The sequence below is a fragment of the Trachurus trachurus genome (genome assembly GCF_905171665.1).
Source record: "Trachurus trachurus genome assembly, chromosome: 3".
NCBI classification, from domain to species: domain Eukaryota; kingdom Metazoa; phylum Chordata; class Actinopteri; order Carangiformes; family Carangidae; genus Trachurus; species Trachurus trachurus.
The window spans coordinates 25,262,369-25,285,108 of record NC_139893.1 but is presented as its reverse complement, the minus strand read 5'-3'; the positions used below and the strand labels follow the sequence as shown (position 1 = coordinate 25,285,108).

Here is a 22,740-nt window from a genome sequence, read left to right as displayed (position 1 = left end):
CCTCGTCCCTACGTCACCACATTCACGCGCATCCCTTGGCTGCACACACAGCCCTTCATGCTGTTCTCTCTCCTCATTGGATAAAACTTGTAGGATACAAGGAAGTATACAAGAAGTTTTCTCCTCGGCTTACAGCAGAGCAGAGTGACTGACAGACCCGTGTTTCGGACCAAACACTCTATGTAAGTGATTGCCGTCGGAAGATATAACTATTTAAGACTTACATTAACACAAACATTCCGCTTACTTCTGCTTTAAGTGAGATGGACAGGCTGAGAACTCGATAGATAAAGCGGATGTTTAAAAAATATGATTTGCAATTGGTAGTTACACGCAAATTATAGCGATTAGGGCTGATCGATTAATCTTATTTCGTCATTGTGATATCAACATGCATGATAAACATATGGCAAAATGTTGCCTGAAACAGGATGAGTACGTTTTATGTACAGGCGCCATGCCTTCACACTAACTTCACACTCATAGGCTATACCTCAAACCTGCAACTTGAACCACACCACTAGACGTAACGTAACAACAACACCGGTGAACGGTGTATTTGTGTGGCAGTGTTACAGCCCCACTACAGGCCTGGCATATGTACTGCAGCTTTTCAGAAAGACACAGGAACTGTATGTTTAATATGCACACCTAAATATCTTCTTCTTATTTATTGCTTGTCATATCGTCATCGCAATATTGAACAGTGTCATCGCACATTTTGCTGATATCATGGACTCCATGTGTTATAAGATACTCAGGTTATCACAACAAGTTTAAAATCACAATAATATTGGATTGTGACATCATGAAAATATTGTATCTAAGGACCTCTGGTGATTCCCACTCCTAGATGGCAACTGTGGTTGTGTACATTATCATTTGCCCAGGTTTTTGGTTTGTCCTGTGCAGACGACGACGACAACAACACAACGGGACTAACAGCATTTTCAAAAGTCTGCGTTTTAGAGAGTGGAGTGAAAATTCAGGAGTTGTGTGGACACCATGCGTAAACATGGCAAAGTGATGCATGTACTAAAGGTTTTAGCATGGCCTAAGGCTGTGCTCAGACAGATATTAGCTCAGCTCCCTCATTAATTTTGTTGAGGCCGCTGCACTGTCACAGCAGGGGTGCTGACATAAAGGGCTCCAATAAAGAAATACCGGATCAACTGGCAGAAAAATGAAATCCAGCTCATCCAGTGATTCGCTGTGTTTGCCAGCTGAATTTGTGCATTTGCATATTCCTGTTAGATTTTCTAATGTCAGCGTCGTATTTGTTCTGTTTATCTTTCAATTGTACAGACACAAGATGGAGCTTGTTGAGGTGATCCCTGTGGATCTATTACTCAAACCGGCCTCAGGGAGTTGGATTTTTGTTTGTACAATTAAAGGCTGTGTATTAGTCCCCTCTCCCTGTGGAAGTTTGTCCTCAAGCTGGGAAGCACTTGACTCAGCTGCATTTTGCTGGAAGATGCATGAAGATCTCCATCTTTATTTATTCATCTCTCTGGTACCTGAAACAACAGTGCCGCCATTGTGCGCGTGTGAGTTTTAAATGCAGGGTTGTTTTCATTCTGAACCCCTGGTGAAATTTCTGCAGAGTCCCTCCTGCTCTTTGTAATTAATGATGATGTGTTTTTAATACAGCTGAACTCATCAGTTAGTTATCATTTACATAAATTTCCATCTCTGTTATCAGACAACCAAATTAACATAAAATAGTGATTTGATAGGCTCATGATTGTTAACTATCTATTGACACTGTGAATTTCCCCCTTGGGGGATAAATACAGTTTTATTCTATTCTATCAACAAAACAAACAGTTATTCGTGACGACACAATGTGTGTGTTTTTGGAAATGTTTTCTTCAGTGATTGGACTTTTGGATTAATCCTCAGACAGTTTTTAAAAGCCCAGTTTTGCTGTTTTGGTTCAGACAGCGGGAAAAAGATGAGTTTTCAGATTCAGCTCTATGTCCACATTTCAAAGCAGCAGCAAATGTGTAGTGGACAGCCAACACACCGCTCAGATGCTTGTGGCCGTGCCCGCTGATGCTTGAACTTTCTTCTGCTGTTTCTCCCTCAGAGATGATGTATTTAATTTCCTGCCCTCAGAGACCCACTGTTTCTCTCTGTCCAGCGTCTCCTCTTCCGCTCTCTGTCTCAGACACACACATGCTATCTAAACGTGTCTCTTACTCAAGAAGGATGGAAAGAGCCTTGAGACATGCTGGAAAGCAATTTGTGAGTTTTGAAGTCCCTCCTGCTCGGTACTGGTACTTTGTGTTTGTTGCTGCCTGACCTGACCCAGCATGACTGATGATATCTGAGTGTTGGCAGTCTGTGGAGAAGCTGCTGTTTAACAGAAAGGGCACCATTTTTGGCTGCACAGGCCATGGTTAAGTGCTACATCCACACATGTTTGTGGGTGAGTGAGTGAATGATTGATGAAAGGACACCATTAGTTGACTGAATGTTGGCTGTTGCTCTTTCAAAATAATTTGGCATAATAATTTATTCATCTGTGGTTTATGTTACACCACCATACAGTGTCAACTTCCATATTAAGTCAAATAGTGATTATTTACCTCACTTCTCACTTTCTTTAATTTACCTTATTTCTAATTCTGTTCAATTTTATATATGTAATTTAATATGAAGCCTCGTTTTGACATTCTTGTGTTTGCCCTGTTGAAGTTGCGTCGTTATGCAATAACAAGAAACACAAGACTGTGGAATGGTTTCAAAATTACAGCTCTCTAGTGTTGTGGATAATAGTGCTGCAGTAAGTGTATTGTCTCATTGCTGCCTACATATTCTATTTTTTAAATGGCCCATTGATGTGGTGATCAATGATATGGGTGAGAAAAATGGCAGAAAAATCGTTTTAAAAAATGTCCGTATAATTGAAGTTGAAACAACAATAAAGTCAAAAATGGACTTTCAATGTTATCACTCACACTGCAGTGACAAATGTATTGTTATGTTGACAGTATGTTGTGCTATTGGACTATTGAGACTGTTTTATATCAAATATTGGAAATTATAAATAAGTGTTTGGGCATGCTTTTCAAAGTGTCACTATCCATGGTACTGAAAAGGTGGATTCAATTCTAGCTTGTTAAATTAGCATTTCATTGAGTGGGAAAGAAATTCTGCCCTCACCTTAGAACTTTTCCCCTGCAAATTTCACCCCTCACAACCACACGCAGTCCAGCCAGATACTTAGTCTATATCTGCTCTTATGAAGTTCCCTTGCTCCATGTGTTGTTGATGGAATTGGTAGCAGTGCTAGCCTCCAGTTAAATGGGTTATTATTAAGTTCTTCTGGCTCCTTTACTGTCTGTCTTTTGCACGCTTTCTTTACAATGCTTATTATCACCTCCTCTTACGTATGCAGTCAGACAGCTGGCTTAATCTGGCCTCTTGCATTCATCAGGTGTGAAGTCATGTCCACGTTGGTCCCAGTGCCTAGCGGAGTTTATTTCAGACATGTGCTCACAGCTTGAAGCTGGTTCCAGATCCACAAACCCTCTGACAAATGTTCCCCACATTTTCCGAATGATGTTCCAACATGTTCCCCTCACTGCTCCCCACCCCCACCCATCTTATTCTTTTCCTGCGTGCATGTGTGTTTTTATAGACGGGAGGTCACCAGTAGTCAACTCTCTTTTCTTTCCCTCCCCCTGGTTGCTCCAACTATCTACAGACTATCCGGTTGTTTGCAGGCTCACTGTAGCTCAGTTTCGTACATAGTAGCTGCTCGTTGTTTTGCAGTCCCTGTTGAAGTCCAGGGGAGGTGGGAGTCATCCATGTTTAGCCTCTGGAAGACAGACATCATGTAGAGGAGAGATGAACCAAGGCCAAAGCTGGACCAACGCTTGGATTCTTCAAGCACCACATCGAGAGACAGGAATTATTCAATGGACCATAAAAAGGGAATGATAACACAGAGAAACAGAGGGAAGAGGATTGGTGCCTTCGGAGGAATGAACTAGCATTCAGGGTAATGAGCAATGTATGAACTTGTTAACTAGGCTTATTCTCTTTGACCTTAATTTAAACCAAGGATTAGTCATCTCATCAAAGTTCTTGGTGAAAAGCCAAGGCTTGTTTTGCCTCAGGCAAACTCAAAAGAAGGATTGGGAAGGAAACTAGCTCCTCATTCCCTTGGAGAAAGCTTTTTGCATATTTCCTTTGGCAAGGAACTTGAAGCGATTAAAAAGCTAATTTATTTGGACTGGCTTCAAGAAAAAGAAAAACACACCGCATTTACATTTATTACTGTAATGGATTTGGATCAGTTCTATAGCCGAAGCCAGGAGCATGCTGTTTATCTACCTGGATTCAGCTCATCAAAGGATCCAAGAATTTATTGATAATCTTCGTCTTCTTAGGCAATGGAGCTTCGCAAGAGACTTAAGCTAAAAGAGCTAGAAATGAATTTGGGCCGCTCACAAGATGAGAGTGGTGACTTGACATGTGGGACGGCGAGATCAGCTACCACACAGGAGGAGGGCAGAGGATCAGGTACTTGCTCCGGGTCAGACATTCCTCCATCCTGGCGGTTGTGGCGACGGTGTGTTTCCATGGTGGCAGGGCTGCTCCTGGCTGGGCTGCTGGCTCTGACACAGGCCTGGTGTGTTAATGCCATACATGAGAATCTGCTGTGGTTCTCTCAGCTCATGGTAGGAGGTATTACTTGTATTATCAACACATGTTTTTATTTGAATCTTAAATTACCCTGGCACATCACAGGCTGTCACTCACTTCAGCTGAAATGGAAAAATGTACCAGAACCATTGATTCCTGCGTAAACATTGATTAATTTCTGTGCATTTACTTTAGCATAACTGTTACATGATCTGAGTAAACAAAGAAAAAAAAACCCTCATTCACATGTCAGTCATCTGCGGTTCGTGACCTGGGTTGTTGAGTAATTGCGGAGTGGGTGGTTTGATCCACAGCTTGGCCATTGTGAGAAATTTGGGGGTTGGTGTCTTGCTTAAGGACACTGTGATGCGTGAAGAGTTCTTGTCCTCTTCACACATCACAGTGTCCTTAAGCAAGACACCAACCCCCAAATTTCTCACAATGGCCAGGCCATTGTCATTTATTGAAGGATGAATGAAGGGGAAATTGTCAAGTGTCTGCTCAGTTAGAAAAGTGCTATGTGTGGCTGACAGCAGCAATAACAGCAGAAAGTTGGGTATAAACAAATGTTTCACTATTAACATTGCCGCTGCACATGAGAACCATTGGCTCATTGATTATTAGCAAAGCAAACCCTGACTACTGTGACATCTGCTGATACTGACACTCTGACCTTTTTACTGGATGTCATCTCAAGTCCACATAAAGAACCATCCTTAATCTTTTGAGTGACAATCAACGTCTATCCTGCTGTGACGTTGAAACATCTGCTGCTCTGGAAAGAAACAACAGTTGCCTAGTATCCATCCCATGAACTTGCTGTTAAGAGTCCCTCAGTGCAGCCCCTCACATTTTGCACAGATGTTTTATGCATTCACAGATGTGCAACATTATACCTGTCTTTGATAATGCACATTGGAGATAAGTCTCCAAAGGAACTATTTACTGCTCACTGAAACTACCGACTGTCTGAATTCACTCACTCACTTTTCCTTATATAACAAACGCCAACAAAGTTCTTTGACCCCTGCCTGTTTTACGGTTATTTTCTTCATGGCAGCTCCACAGCTGACAGATGTGGTGATTCTGCACTGAACACATATGCAACGGTCTAACATGACACTGTAGCAGCTGAAACTTTCACCTTCATTTCTGTTTGTGTGCTTGGCAGACAAGTTTGTCTTCACCACCCACTGTATAATTCCCATAAATGTAGTAAAGCCAGAGTTGGCTGTAGGTGCAAGCAGACTGCTGGGGAGAGTGCCACACATCTGTCATATTACATGAAGCCTCATTATATTATTACATAACTTTCCTTAAATATTAAACATCTGTAAAGTCTTTGCTTTTGCTTCAGACATTGCCACCAAGGACTAAGTGGGCCAAGAAATGCAATAAAACATTTGTATGGCTGATGTTGTAATGGTGATACTGTAGCTGGCCCCAAAACTTTAAACTGCTTTTAATTTACAACTGGCTAAAAGCAACTTTGCTAGTAACGGACTAATGTGGCTTACAGCAGTGATTGCTCAATCAAGTTAACCTAAAGAGATGCAACTTTCCCAAGGCCAATTTCTTAACCCAAAACCCACCACCAAAAAAAGAAGTTGGTCGGTTCATATCCCACACACAAAAAGACCTTACATAGTGTATGGTTTGCTCCCAAAAGTTTAAAACTCGAAAAACATCCCAAGGCACACTGTAGGATTGGTGATTTTATTTTTTAAATGCCTTTACCATATTTACATTGCAGTCATTTTTAAAAACACAGCCAACATATTTCGACTAGCACTAGTCTTCATCTGGGCTTTGCGCAGCAGTTTAGAGACCTTACATGGGTCTGCTCTTCAGTCCCAGTAGAAATGCCCTTGAATGTAGGTGTAGCTACGCTGAGGTCATTTTTACATTTTCCAACCTTTGTACGACAAAATCAATCAGAGTCAGATTCTGTTAACATATCTGTGGCTGCACCACAGCTATGAAGGGTCCTAAGGTTGAAAACTTCTACTGAAGAGTTTTCACTCTCAAACGGTGACAAATCTGTCTTTTGTAACAAGGAGGAACATCATATCCTCCATCTCATAAAGAGATGTTCACTGTCCAGCAGCATATACAATATCATTATGTCAGATTACAAATATGTATGTTAAACAACAGATTTCTGTTGGACTACTCGGGGCTGAAAGCTCTGTTACTTACTGTATAGCGAATCATTGCATGCTTTAAACCAGGTGAATGAAATTAACAAGCACATTGGGAACCACCGGCCTGTGTAGTCATCAGTTGCAGTTGCCTGGAGTCCTGCATGTGTTTGATCTTCTATAATTGAGCACTGAGGGAATGACGTATTTTGGATCCCAACCCAGCAGTTAGGATCAGTAAGAAAATCTTTAGACTGCAGAACACTTTTTGAAGCTCAACTACAATCACTATAGGTAAAAAGCAAATATTCGGCAATTACAGTGGCATGACTTCAGCGACACCACCACTGAAGTTCAACTTGGATAGATTTAGCTCTGACCTCTTCTATAGAAGCCATTCCTCATCCAAAGTGGTGCTAGTCTTATTTCTGGAATTTAACTCCAAGATAACCCATTCAAAAACATCAAGAATTAAAATTAAACACCAAATCGTTTTCAGCTTTTGGGATGCATTCTTGGGGGAATTTATAAGGATAGAACAGTGACGGCTACTGGTCTTTCTAAAGAGGGGAAGCTCATTTTTGGCCTACATCATAAAATTTGTCCATAAATTGTAAAAAAAAAAAAAAAAAAAAGAAAAGAAAAATGACTGTCTATTTTTTGACATTTTAGAGGAAACAGAGGCTCCATTGTAGAGTAATCGCCTCTGTGGTAGAACCACATCTGGTGTCAAGTGAACGGTATGATGATCCGCAGGACATCCAGGACAGACATTAAATTGCCAGGCTAATAAAATTCAGCCATTGGTTACTCTTCAGTTTGGATAGGGGTGGGGCTACAGGCTGCAAAGTGACATTTAATGGATCATTTTACATGCAAATTGTATTGAATGTCAGTTCATGGTGGATTTGTGTATTTTTCAGCATAATGTCTTTAGTTGTAATGCAAATGGAAATCTGCAGGGCTGTTCCTTTTTTTAAGCCATTTAGTCACCACATCAATGTCATAACAATTGTGTGTCCATTAGTTATTTTTTATTGTCTTTTTTAAATGAAGGATGAGCGTTTTATCATCCGTGATTACTGGAAAATGGATCACATGATTGGCATCAAGAAACGGCTCAGAGATATGCTTTGGTTTTTAATAGGCAGATTTCAAGATCCATGGGAATGACCGCATTCATCTGTGGAGGGACAAAAATCCTGGAAAAAGTATTTGACAGACTATTATTTAACACACACAACCAAAAGAAATCTGTCACTACAGTTAAATAATTTGTTTTTAGTCGATCACAGCTGTCAAAACTATTAACAAACAGAATTTGATATGAATACTCTGCAGCTTATTGTCCACTGTTTGCCCCCCCCCCCCACATTGGAACAATAATCATGCACAACACACACACACACACAGTTACGTGTCTTATTGTTACCGTTGAGGATTATGAATGTCCCAGCCTCCTTGTCTCTATCCCCATGATTCTGTCATGTCTTGCCAGGATCTCTGTTTTCCATATTAAAGAGGACAGAAGTTTCATATAACCAAATTCCCCTTTTTGCTTTCAGGAAGTGGAGCGGGAGATTTCCTTTCGGACAGAGTGTGGACTGTACTACTCGTACTACAAGCAAATGCTGCAGGCCCCATCCATACAGGAAGGTATACACAACTGTTACTTTTTTCCTACAGTGGTAACCAGTATTAGTATCTCTAAGGCCAAGAGAGTTCAGCTTTGAGCTCCTCTTTTAAGGGTTTCATCCTTTAAAACTTTGTTTGCCAAACGCACATGCAAATGCATCGTTCCATGTTGAAAGCTTGTTTCTGTAACATTTTACATTTGCTTCCCATCATACTTGTCAACTGTTGCCTCTTGTTATAGCTTATTATAGTCTTTTCCCCCTGGTAAAGTTAATCATGCTATCAAACATACTTACCTTTTAAAGCTGGCTAACATAAGCACAATTTGGCAGCTGGGTACAGCAGATAAAATCTATGAGTGACAGGCTTTTTTTTTTCCAGATGGCACAATCATCCTTTCATCTGCCTTTACCTGAAATCAAGGACAATTGTTATAAAAGTTATTGAAATACATTTATGGCACGGGAGAACTAAAAACCTCTCGGGCGTAGCAACAGTAACTAAGTAATAAGCACGGCTTATCAAGCAGTCAATGAGACAGTGGAAGTATAATGTCATATAATATAGCATTTCATGTTTTGATTATAGTCATTTTGTGAAACTGTTGTAATAACTCATATCTCACTCAAACTGACCATTCGTGGAAAAAAAAAAAAAATTATATGGATAGAGACACAGACGGTTGACTCTACCTACTACTATGAGAAAGAATGTGTTTGCCCTCCATCTTTTAAGCAGAGTAGCAGACCTAACAAATTACTGCAGAAAATAACTTAAGGTATTTTACATGGTTTTGGGAACAAAATAATTAGTTTAAAAGGTGCCTAGTTTTACGCTACGGCAAATAACTAAACTGTGAGGTAATAAGTTGAGCTAACCTCCCTCTCTGTCTTCTTTGAGGGATGGCAGAGCAGCTTGAAATGTGGGAACTACAGTAGTTTGAAGTATTTAGGGTGAGGGAGGGAAGAATGGTCTGATGACATAATGGAGGAAATGAGGAAATAAAAGATTGATAGTGGAAAGTAAGGAGAGATGTGGAGCATAGATGAAAGAAAAGGAATAAAGGAGGCATGAATGGAAACAAAGGGAATGTACAGAAGGGTGGGTGAGAGGAAAGGAAACAGACAGATGAGGATAAAGGAGTGGAGATAGGTCAGAGGAATCAAAGTGAGAGAGGAAAGTATGATAAGTGGAGGAGGGAAGAAGAGGGATAAAGCAAAATTGACATCTCAAAGGAAAGACATGGAAATGAATGAATGAGGTGGATTGGGTTGTGTGTATGTGTGTGTGGGTGGGTGGTAATGTGTACTTTGTTTATAGAAACACTGCTGGTTTTTATGGTTTTACGTGGATCAAGAACATAGCAGGGATCAGACTGACACATCCCAGCCTGCAGCAGAAACTCGGCTCTCTGCTTCTTCTTTGGTGTCACCCTTTGTTTCACTCAAATAAAATGCATAACAATGATACTGCATCCAGTGCCCAATATGGAATAATAACACCAGTGGGTGTCACTACCAGTCTTTTTGCATGGCAGGATAATACCATTGTTTAAGAATAATTCTGGTTTATTACAAATGGGGCCTATTTTAGTAGTTTCCACCGTCATATCTGTAATAATGCCACTGAACTCACCAGAGTGATGGCTGAGGTGGGGAAAGCAGGTCAGACAGGGCGAGAAGCACCAGCAGTATATGATTAGACAGGTTGCGGATAAAGGTCCAATTTAACTGAAGACAACTATTACCGTTAAGTGCACCTTGTTTTACAGGGTAAAATAATCTGTTTTACATAAATAAAACCAAAACATCAGCTGGAAGATGCCAAAGAGACTACAGCACCAAGGAGAGCTGCAGAGTTGTGTGATAATTATGTGTTTTGATCAGTCAGTGATATGCAGTGAAAAAATATTAACTACAATGCTTGTTGTTCTCCCACATCTCTGAATAGCACTGGGTATTGTTTAACAAAAGTAGTTAATTGTACCTACATATATTGTATGCATGCATGAAGGTCAAAACAAAATTTACACCATGAAGGTCAAAACAAAATCTACACCAACAGAGTATATGGCATGTTCATACTGTTGTCCCTCTGCCCTCCCATAGAGTTTGATATTTTATGACATAAACAGCCATAATATTACTGTCCATTCTCATGAACATATCTCAGGAACTCCTCAAGAAGAATCCCTTTGACCACCAAACTCTAATCAGCTCATTTCTTAATTTAAATTCAAAGGTGGTCATTACAAAGCACAGTTTTTGTTCATATTCCAAATCAATATGCTAATTAGGACACAATTTAACACAAATGTCGAAGAGGATTAATTGGGGTTATGACATTTTATATCCAAATGGTCCAAGGTCAACATCATGGTGACATCATCATTTTTTGGCCATTACTCAAAGCTGAAACTCAGGAAGTACCAGACTGTGGCCATATTTCCTGACACATGCAGCTGCAAGATATGTTTTTAGTGGAGGTGGTCTTTCTTCAAACGAGACTGCCCACATCTCCCATAAAACACTGCAGGAAACCCTGCAGACGTATTTTAGATGCTGTATTTATCTTCAGTTCCTGGTGTGATTCTTTTAGTTTTGTCTTGGGGGGGAAAAAAAACTGCATAAAAGAATATTTTTTGAATTCAGCAATGGAAGTGAAGTTTGAGGGTTTTCAAGGTTGAATGCACCAGTAGCCACAGACATCTATTGTGCTTTCACCAATTAAGGAATTAGATTCAAGCAGAACAATCTGTGGGTTTAGTGCTCGACAGAAATTTCAAACGGTGTTATTGTTCTTTAATAGCACCACATGAGAAACATTCATATCCTTCCCTCCCTGGTTGTCACAAACCACTAATAATTGTTATCAGTCTATGTCACTGTGGCATTTTGAAGTGTGTGTGTTGTGTGTTCCTAGGGCTCTCAGATTTGATCCATGACAACTTGACAGAATCCAGGAGGACCATTAATCTCCTACAGAGAATGAATATCTACCAAGAGGTCTTTCTCAGTGTTCTCTACAGATTGCTGCCCATACAGGTAACACATCACCCGGCTGTCAGCTTTTCACAATAGGCTTGTAAAAAACAAAAGATTAGAGTAATGGCTGTCATTATAACATGTTTGACTGATTCTGTTTCTTTTCCTGTCACTTTGGTCCATAAAATAAAGCTTTCTCATTTCATGAAAAATGTCAAAATAATACCATTCGCCATTGTTTTGAAACATTTTCTTTTTCTCTTTGTCATTCATTTTCTCCTTCTCCTCCTCTTCTTTTCCCTCCTCCCTTTTCCTCTTCTTATCTTTTTTTGTTAATATGAACCATCCAAGTTACTATGAATGATCGTCATTGGAGACTGTCAGGCATTTGAGGCGCTTTGGCATTTTGTTCTTTTAGCTGACATGGCCTGGCTCACTTGCACTTGTCACACTAGAGGAAACGGTTCCTGCACTGGCATATCAATTAACTGTGAAACAGCTACTTAGCTTCATCAGCGATCTCATAGTGTGACAAGAATGTCAGAAAATGAAATATCAGACCAAACTTTGAAAATGCCACAGTGTTCTTGAGTGCCCAAGCCCGTCGCTGTCACTGCATTTAACTTTCTGTATGTTCATTTACACAGCCTAATGAACCAATGGTTTCTCTCTGTCTCTCTCTCTCCCTCTCTCTCTCTGTGTGTGTGTGTGTGTGTGTGGTCCAGTCATATCTGGAGCCAGTGTATTTCTACATTTACACTGTCTTCTCGCTACAAGCGGTGTATGTGATTGCTCTGTACCTCACAGCATGGCTCCTGTCTGGTTCCTGGCTGGCTGGTGCTCTCACTGGGGTCTGGTACATTCTCAACAGGTGGGTAAATGTGTATCCATCACGTGTGTGAATGAAACTGGGGGAGGGTTGTGTCCCTCTATAAATGTTAAGACAAAGATAACAGTTCTCCTTTATTTTTAAGAAAGTATCCGGGTGAATAACTCTCACAGCTTGACAAATTAGTAAGAAGTGTAAGAAGTAGTAAAAAGTCAAAAGTATCACAATTATAAAATATTATATCGGTGTAAACCATATTTTGTGGCAGGAGAAATAAATATATTTTGATTGCATTCATATACAGAGATAAGTTCATAGAGATCTCATATCTATCCCAAAATAGTGTTTCTTTTAAATGAAAACATGTGAGTGAGCAACATAAAATGATCCACGAAGGCTGTGACGATTAGCTTTATTCTTGGACACAGTTCACTTTGTGCTCACAAACGCCCATGTTGTCAAGCAATTTCTTTTTTTATTTTATTTTATGATTAGTCATCCATCCTCGATATTATGCTGAAAGTAACACTTTCCTTGTACTGTACTTTCCCTGTTAAAATCCCTGATAATATTGAACAGTTTTAAAGTGCCCTAAAATACAATTGTTATCAGTCTATAAGTCTTTATACTGCAGGTGCACTGAGGTCACATTCAAATATGGTTTCTTAGAGAGAGGAAAAAGTTTTATGAATCACTTAAACAACAGGAATCGGTGAATAAGCTGGTTTTAATAGATGGTCTTTTTTATGTTAGATGTGAATATTTTTGAAGATGTGTTTTTATTTACGATTCTCCCTCATGGTTCAGTGGAAGAGAAAATAAATTGCCCTAAACAGCAAGTCCCCTCTGAATGATGAAAATGCAGCAATGTGCCAAATTAAGCAAGCCAGCATCATGCAAGCAGAATACAAATTCAGTGACATCCAAAACTTTTCTTGGATGTGTTGCTCATTTTTTTCTTCAGACTTCTCGGACACTGTTGCTTTGTGTGAATCAGGCTACAAGTGTTAAGTACTGGGTTTCAGCCTTCACTGTAATGTAATGCGTCAACTCTGTCACTCACTCACATTGTCACATACACAAAGGACTTAAAGTTGAACTGTTGCTTTATAGTTGTACTACATAAAGTGTGCATTAAGAGCTTTCTAGTTCTGTGAGTTGCCTTTGGAAACGTGCCAAAAGTAGCTATAAGTTCAAAAAACCCTGCTGGCATTTTCTCCTCTGTCCTTTTGGATCAATGAAGAGGCAGTGACCCCTGTAAACAGTGAAGTAGAGGGTCACAGAGTTTTATAACTTCAGAAAACTTACACAAAGAGCTGCCATGATCAAAGAGGAAACGGCACAGTGTGAAGCATATTAGTATTTCAGTTGAAACTAAATTGAACTTTGTATATTACAATGTACTTCTGTAGAGCCAAATTACATCATTGCAACATTTTCTTGCTATTACAGCAGCTATCAGTGAGCCAGCTGTTTATTTGTTAATAGATTCCTCTGGTTGCATCAACACGCAAGCCACAGGAAGCTGAAAGACACAAAGTCAGTTCTGTATCCTTCATACTGTTTAGCCTCCAGTTGTGAGTTTAAATATTACATCAATTTTTAAAGTTTATTTCCACTGTTTCCATCCCCCCTTTGCTCCCTCGTCCTTTTCTTCTTTCAGGGTGGATACCACTCGTGTGGAGTTCACCATCTCCCTCAGAGAGAACTGGTCTTTGCCCTTCTTCGCGCTGCAGGTCACTGCAATCACCTGTTACCTCAGGCCTCAGCTCACCTCCTTACAGCAGGTATACACAAATAAAAGCTACAGACAAGCCTCTACCACATAGGTTTGCCTCGACTCTCTACATCCAACCTTTCTGTTAAATGATCTGCTGTCTGTGAAAGACAGGCACAGGAAAGACTTCATATGCTGTCAGTATCCAGTTCAGGAATTTGACCCTGGTGTGCTTGTATGTGTGTTTCCCTCCTCAGAAGGTGATGGTGTGGTTGATGTATGTGATGACATTCTGCTTCTGTCTGACGTGGCAGTTCAACCAATTCATCCTACTTGTTCAAGCCCTCATCATATACACGATGGACTGTGCTGACTTCTTAACAACCACACAGGTAGTACAATAAAAAGGATAAAAACTCATGAAGGGATTAGCTCCATGGATGTCTTATAGTAATGGGATACTAGACTGAGATAGATTGTGCCCATTAAATTAAATGGAAATGGCATGCCAAGTAAACAAGCCAAAACCTTAAGTCCTCTACTTGCCAACATCTAAGTTAGCAAGTTAGCTTAGTCCCATCTTAACAGTAAATGATATTGGTTCACTGTAGCTCGCAGATGTAGCACATAAGTCTACAACTTTTGGAAAGACCCATCGTCTTTTTAAGGTCATCTTTCACTCAGAAAGTAGAGCGGACGACGCTACTCTTGCTTTTCAAAACAATGGGATCCAGCTATAGTTAGCTAGCAAGTAGCTTTAGCCCTGTGGTCTTAGCCCATGGATCTATAATAAGAACAGCCTCAGTAGTTTTGCTACTGTTGGCTGGTAAGTGTGTGCAGCCATATAAGGCAAGAAACAGCCTGCATTGTGAGGGGATACACGACACCACATTTCAATGCAATATTGGTGATGTTATCTCACCTACAAATCTCAGCCAATTGTTTTACATCAATATGTGTATACCGGTATGTGTGTTTCTCTAGGTAACCACTCTGTACCTTGTTCAAGTGTGCGGTCTGCTCAGTGTGTGGTTCCTCCAGTTCTGCAACTCCATGATACTGGGATCACTGGTCCTGAGCTTCATCGTGGCCGCTCTCTTCATCAGACACTGCCAGGTCAGTGTGTGTGGAGTCAAATCACCCTCACCATGGGAAATAATAGCAACCTTCTAGCGACCAACCTACACACTCAAAATGGGACTGTGCAACTCCACAGTTGACATGTGTTTTTTACTATACCAAAATAGGTTCCCAAAGATACTTGTGGTTGTTTTAAAGAAATACAAACAAGCCAGAGTGCATTTTACCAATGTTGCAGAATGATAATAGGTGCAGCCATACCATTCTCCAGTGTATAGGCAACCTTGTAGATATACAGCAGGTCTGCTTATGTGAGACTCATGTAGTGTGAGTGTGTGTGGTAGAGAATACAAGTGCAGTCTGAAATCAGAAAAGACAGGAATATGGAACATTAATAATTAATACAGCACTGAATGTGTATCAAAGTCTCTCAGAGAAAGATTCAGACAGTGGTGGTAGTTTGTTTGCAAAACACAGATGTAAGATTAACCAGTACTGATGTGAGGCGGCCTGTGCTGCAGTGAGTTTTTGCAGGTGAAAATTGCAATTTGTATGCTAGAGTCACACATTCCTTTTAGGTCTAAATGTAATCTAGTTAAATCAGATCTTATCACAATAGCAATTACAGCAATTGTGACAGAATGAAAAAGGAATGGAGGGAAAGGTGGAGGACATGCGGAGACAGTGGAGCTTCACTTGAGTTGATATCCTTCCAATCCCAAATATTAAAATGTATGTATGTTATACACCAACAAGCAGCGTATCAACTCCTTATCCACCCAACAAGAGATTGAACTTTAAAGCAGTGCTTTTTCCCATACTCCATACCAGTATTTCGCAATGGACACACATCATCACTGTATGGTAAAAACATATCAGGTAGACATCTAATCTCAATGTTTTTGATGCTTCAAATGAAAAACAACTTCAACAACAAATTATGGCTCTTGAGCGTTAATTACTAAAACTAGAATGTCGGCTGCAGTCTTGTTAATGTGCAAGCTGTCTTCTGTGTTTGTAGCTTTTAAGCACAGAATGGCAAACAGTGGCAAAACTTCTCAAGTGAAAAGATTTTGTTGCTTTACATTACATGTGATCAGTGGCTCAACGTAGTACCTCTAAATCAAAACTTTAGAACAAGTAACTCATTAAAAATTGGTTGTTCCTTCAGTAACAATAGTTGTTATCTGATAGGTATTTGATCAACGCTCATGTCATTTTCAGGTTTTTTATAGGTTGTGATGTTTCTGTTTTCTCAGCCAGCTAAAATGATAGATGTAATTTGTAACACTGACTCTTAATTATAGATAAATTATTAGAAAAACAAATTTGAGAATGAATTTGACGTGATTCAAAGTTATATTGAGAGCTTATGAAATTACATCAAACACGCACTTTAAACAAATTAATAACATACCAAGCTACACACAGAATATCTTTGACTGTTTAATCTTATAGAACTTTTGGAAAGTAATTAATGCACCCTTTAAAATGTTTTCATTATGTCTTTGAAGTTACTAAACAAATTGGCTTACATTTTGTGGAGAGAACATACACACAAAAGTTTAATTGACTTGTCTTATTGTTTAACTTTAAACACATTGGAGTTGAAGTGGCTTGTTAGTCTTTTGTTTTTATCATCTGCTAATATTAGGTTAGCTGTGCCAGAGCTGCTGGAGCTTTAATATCTTGATTTACCTACCTAACATGGTGTGTGTGCAAGTGAAATATCTAAACGTCAAACAGCACTGAGAATAAAACCGAGGAACTGACTAATCTGTGGTTGCTGTCTGATCACAGTCTGGTCTGAAGACAGGAAGCCTGCTGGTTCGTCTGGGCAAACTGCTTTTCCACAGCGTCATGGTTCTCCTCCTAACCTTCACCATCAACTACCTGGCCAAGGTACTTCTCTTCCTACCTTCCTGCTTCTGTCTTTCCAGTCTCTTTTATGTGTTTTGTCCTTTCATCATCCCCCTCCCCTCCTTTCCTTGTCTCCTCTCCTCTGCTCTCCTGTCCTGTCCTGTCTTGTCCTGTACGCTCTGCTCTCCCGTTTTTGTTTATCCCTCTGTGTTGATGACAGCTGAGGCCGGAGGCATTTTGTGTTGTCTGTCCCATTCTCGTGAACTTGATATCTCAGGATCATCATGAATCCCTTCAGATTTGGTGCAAACATTAACTGACACTCAAGGATGAACTTATACATTTTGGTGGTCAAAGGTCAACTAACATTTTTTTTTTGGCTACAACGCAAATATTCATGTGCATTTAAGTGTGACATCATAATGTTCTGTTAAGACACTTGTGGGCCCAGTTCAATACTGTAACTCAGGAGGTAGAGATTTTGATCATATATACTGGTGGAAGAAACAACTGCAAGTTGGTTATTGTACTTTTTTCTCTGTAGCTCTGTTCTCTCCTTCCCTCGTGCCCTTCTTCTGCTCTTCCCTTTCTTGCTACTGCTGCACTTAACCCCATCTTGTTTTCCCCCTGTTTGTCTACACTCTCCCACTTTCCCCCTGCTGCCGCAGCCCTCCTCTCCTCCTCCTTCTCCTCCTCTCTGATGTATCTCAAACTCGTAGTCATGATGTGTGCTCACTTCATGTTTTCGGCTCGGTTTATTTATTTGTTTGTACATCTCGGTGCGCTGATCTTTAACCCTAACGAGATTACCTCATCTGTGTTTGTGTGCATGTTTACAGAAAGCACTTCAGATCAGATCAGACGAGCACATCTTTAAATTCATCAAGTCAAAGTTTGCCTTGGGGCCAACAAGGTATGAAGACACAACTCATAGACGCACACATACACAAAAACAAACAAAGATCTGCTCTGGAACATAGTCACACAAGCCAACAAGTCTGCACACTTATTCACTTGATCCAGCTTGACTGTATTATTCACTAAGCACCAGTGTTGTAGCACCTGGAGTGTTAGTGTGTATTAATAATAGATGGCGGGGTAATGCCAACAGGCCTCCCATCGATCAGATACCGCGCATGTGTTGAGCAGCTCAGCCACTGGATAGCTGCCTTGGGGTGGCAGATAACACAGCTCACAACCTAACGCCACACAACTGGGCCTTCAATTATTCAGGAGGTTGTGGAAAATGCAACGCTTACTCTACGCTGCATCTCTCTCTTCCTGTTTCTCTCGCTCTCTGAGATTTCTCTCTCTCCAGCTGCACCTTTATTTTATCTCTCGAGTTTTGTACTGTTTTCCAGTATCTCATTTCCTCAGTTCAATTACTTATCAGCCTTGTTTTGTATCCAGTTTATAATTAAAATTCATGCCACACTGAGATACTCAACCTTATGTTGAAAGTGTTTTATGGAGCAAGGTTATGTGCAGTTAGCATGTGCACAAAAGCCTTAAAAAACTTCAGCTTCACCAAGGTGATGGTCTTCAACACATAAAGAAGTGACATTCTCCATGTTCTGTTTGCCTCTTTTGTTCTACTCCCTTTCTGCTGTTCCTCATTCTTTTCCCCTCCTGCAGGGATTTTGATGCCAGTCTGTATCTGTGCGAGGAAGCCTTTGGCTTGCTGCCCCTCGACACACTGGAGCGCCTGGCTGGTACCCTCTTGTTGTACCCCTACATCCTCACGCTGCTACTTCTCAGTGGCATGTTTGCAGTGGCCACTCTACAGCACCTGAGGTAAGTGGCAGCTGGACGGGAATCCAAACCCCTGGATCCTTCTCTCATGGGAAGGAGAGATGGTGTCTTTGCCGTCACCTGTTTGAAAGATGCGTCTGGTTTTGGTTGAGCATGATATCCACATTGTCCTTTACTCTTCTGTCCGTTCTATTGATGTTAATTATCCAATGGCAGGTTGTGATCTCCTCTCCTCCATCTGCCCTTGTTTCTATTTATAACATAACCTGAAAGCTAATGACCAGTTTTATATGAGGTTTGTGGGTGTGTGCGTTCACACTCCATACGACCTGTCTTTTATATCACAACCTTTAGGTCAATCTTCAACTCACTTTTGCTGCTCGCTTATGTCTTTGGCAGACAGAAACCAACAGTGTGGGAGATTATTAAACGATAATCATTAGGATTATTGGGCAGCTGTAGGGGAACTCTGCAGCTCTCCTCATTTGTCTGCAGGTGTTTTGTGCCTGTGTGATTTAAAAGTCTTTTTTGCTTTTGAAGAATTGCATCCCGCAGTTGTTGAGCCATCATCAGTGTTGTTCCCAGACACAGCAGGCAGCTGTTTTCAGTGGAAAAGCTTCGGACCACCTGCACTGTCTGATAGACAGACAGTTTGTGCGCATTGTGGAGCATTTAGCAGCTAAAGGACAGAGATAGTTCCCTGAGTTGGTGGAGAGCAAATCAGAGGTAAAAATGAAGTGTTTGGATTTACATTTATGAAATGATGAACAGGCTGTAACAGGCTTGTTTAGAAAATCAGTTTGGGTTTCAGATATTTTGGGGTTTTAAATTGTAAAATGTTAACTGCTTCATAACTTCTCCCTTTGACTTCATTTTACACAGTGACCATGTTACTGTTTGGAAACTACCATAGTTAGTAAAAATATGCATCGTCACCTTTATGAGTCAAAATGCAAAATTTAATAAATGATGTTTTTCATTTGTTACTGTTGTCAGAAATGACACTGCAACAAAGTAACAGCACACATGACAACCATATTTTGTGTTTAATCCTCGAATCTGGCGGCAGTGAACGAGTTGGTGTGCGTCCTTCGTAGGAGACACTGATCAAAGGAGCTAGTGAAGTGTAAATGAGTGGAGAGTTTCAGTCCTTCCAGAGAGCTGAGGGAGACTCAGCTGAGAGGACATCAGAATGGCTATCAGGAGGCCCAGCCACAGTGGCTGCTTCATGCTCTGAAAAAACATTTTTCCAGCTGTCTCTCAAAACTTCATTTGCCTGTGGGGCAAGGTGAGGGGCCACATTGAACCAAACACATTAGCATATCAACTCGCCCTCTGCTGTTGGAGGGCTGGAATACTAACCTTGTAGAACAAAGGGCTATTTGGCAATTCAGGAATTAATTTAATTCAGTTTACCCCACCTCACGTAGAAGGAGACTGGATTTGTATTCAAATGGAAGATGGAGTTTGTCTGATTTAGTGCAGGAGGCCAAATTGTGGGAGTGACATCATTGCCCTCAGGCTTTTCTCTGTTTTGTCTGCGCGCTGACTCCTGCAGACTGAAATGGTTGTGGGCGTGCATCCATTGTGTGCCTGCTTGTGCGCAAAACAGCTAATAAAGGCCGAATAACAGCCACTGAAATCTGAATAATCTGAAAAATATCAATCACTCACCCCCTCTGCTGCTCTTCTTGAGTGTCTGGCTGTAATGTTTTATGTATCTCTGTTGTCTGGTGTGTCGCTGCAGGTCTAAAGGAGGTTCAGCTGAGGAGAGGAAAGGAGCTGCTGAGGGCCGTGCGGTGGCTTTTCGTCCAGATGTGGTTTATAATCTGTTGCATACACTGTTCTATGGCGCCCTGGCTTTCAGCACCATGAGGTGAGATCACACACACACATACTGTAATTTCAGGATCATGTACGTATATGCAGATGCTTAGACTGACTCACACACATTCCCAAGCACTCAGTGGGACTCTTCAAATGGACTTCTCCTCTTGACAGCTTGATTGCATGTGCTTTTGGGGCAGATGCTAAAATTTAAGTGCCTGGTAAATGCTTGTCACCAAGTGTCTGAACGGTCCACTATAGCCTTGATCAACCTTTCACGCCAAGTGCTGTCCTGCGGGGTGTTAGGCTCTGAGATAGCGATTCCACTCACAGCTACAACAGAAAGAGTGGGCACAGTTGGAAAAACTGATAATGAACTCATCAATTGTGTATGGTTGACATCCTGAAACTAGTGTCACAGCTCATAATCATTTGTTCCACACGAGGCAAAACATAACCACAATTGACCCTTTCCATCCATCCAACCGTCCACCTATTATCTATAGCGCTTATCCGTTCAGGGTTGCTGGAGCCAATCCCAGCTGACAACTGCATCACACTGCAGGTATTTTAGAGTCGCCAATCAAAGTACTGTGCACGTCTTAGAAGTCAGAGTACCAGGAGAGAACCGGGAGGGACATGCAAAGTCCACCCAGAAGGCCTTCTTGCTGAAGAGCCACTGTACCACCACGCGCCCCAATTGATCCTTTGTTTCTATCAAACATAAAGTATATACAAATAATGATGCTGACAACAGATTAACCATAATAAGTCTTTTTTGTACATTTTGTTCATGTTAACCGTACATGTCATTTGGTCACCTGTCAATTATGGAATTATTGTGGTTACGTGCCAGAAGTGTCAAAACTGTCATTATATCCAGTTTTAAGCCACATTTCTAATACTGTTACGTCTGTAACGTCTGTTGTCCACTGAACCTCATCGTTGAATCACTGATTATGGAAATGAAACTGCTGTTTTCTTATCGTTATGGAGAGAACACATTTGTAGATATTTCAGCTCCAGGTAAAAACCTCCTGAATGTGTGGATCTTGGCAACAACAGTGCCTGACAATAATGCTGAATAAATCCAAACCAGGAGAATCCGATGGTGATGGTAATAAGACACCAACTCCTGTGATCCAACACGACATCACTAAATGTCGTCTTTTGGTATTGCTTTGATCTAGAGATGCCCAATGGCAACGTTGATGACGTGTCGTCTATAACCAGGGTCCTGTTGAGGTTGACAGCTGCTTGTTCGCAGTAGATTAGCTAGTTTTCAAGTCAGCATTACCCCCTATGTTTAGTTGAATCTAGTTCTAATATTTCCTGCTGAATCATAAAAAAAAGGAAACTCACCAGATGGTGATCCATGTGGAAGACATTTAAATAATAAGGCAGTATTGATCTTGTACTACAGTGTAGAGCTTGTTAGTTTAACAAACATGAACAGGCCTTTTATCGCCTTGTTTTCTCAACCTGTCTAACCAGTCTAAGTTAGTTCATGATGTGTTCCTCAGCTCCTTGGCTGTAGGTAGTAAACTACTTTTTCAGACATGACTTATTTTCGCAGTTTTATTTTGAGCAAATAAACATAATGTAAAATTCATTCTTCACACTTGAGTTCTCGTGTTTTTGTTTCAAAAGGGCTTGAAAAAACCACCCTGCACAGTCTATACATGACTGGCCTTTTCACGACAGCTCCATTCACTCTGCCTAGAGGAATCCAAACCCCTGGTTCTTTGACAACACAGTTTATTTTGGTGTTTATAGACACTACTCTGACTGTGCGTTCACACCAAAAGCGTCGGTAGCGTCAGCAGCATGGTCAGCAGACGCTCTCAACGCTCTGGCCAGCTCCAGTGGCCAAAGGGGCGGGACTTTCAAGTAGTGCGGTAGATGTGTCCATTCAGGCGCTCTCAATTTCAATTCAAATTTGACACTCTCGACGCTCCGACAGGCGCCAACGCCAGTCGACATTGAAAATGAATGACTTCCCACGCTCCCGATGCTTTTGGTGTGGACGCACAGTAAGTGAAGCACCATGATGAGCTAATTTGTAAACCTCAAGGTTGGGAACAGGGTTTCCGCTAGAAAAAATGGCACCGGACAACCGGCAGGTTCCCAATTTACCGGACAATTGTTGACCTTGACAGAAGAAGAAGAGTGTGTCTCTGTGGGAAGTGTGACCCACATGTAGAATGCCCGCAAGAGAGTTATCCATGAAGCCTGAGGCAGTTTTGTTTGTTTGTTTGT

General features: G+C 40.9%; 1 protein-coding gene across 2 annotated transcripts in view; it reads left to right on the top strand.

Annotated features, from left to right (window-relative positions):
* dpy19l3 (dpy-19 like C-mannosyltransferase 3) overlaps positions 1 to 22,740 on the top strand; it is a 60,405-nt gene that overhangs the window by 6,362 nt on the left and 31,303 nt on the right. For both annotated transcript variants that reach the window (XM_083999099.1, XM_083999098.1), the window contains exons 4-13: positions 8,363 to 8,453; positions 11,355 to 11,476; positions 12,142 to 12,287; positions 13,909 to 14,032; positions 14,220 to 14,354; positions 14,947 to 15,078; positions 16,843 to 16,944; positions 17,742 to 17,815; positions 18,538 to 18,696; positions 20,402 to 20,530. In XM_083999099.1, coding sequence (XP_083855225.1) covers positions 8,363 to 8,453; positions 11,355 to 11,476; positions 12,142 to 12,287; positions 13,909 to 14,032; positions 14,220 to 14,354; positions 14,947 to 15,078; positions 16,843 to 16,944; positions 17,742 to 17,815; positions 18,538 to 18,696; positions 20,402 to 20,530 — 1,214 coding nt within the window. The remainder of the gene's footprint in view (positions 1 to 8,362; positions 8,454 to 11,354; positions 11,477 to 12,141; positions 12,288 to 13,908; positions 14,033 to 14,219; positions 14,355 to 14,946; positions 15,079 to 16,842; positions 16,945 to 17,741; positions 17,816 to 18,537; positions 18,697 to 20,401; positions 20,531 to 22,740) is intronic.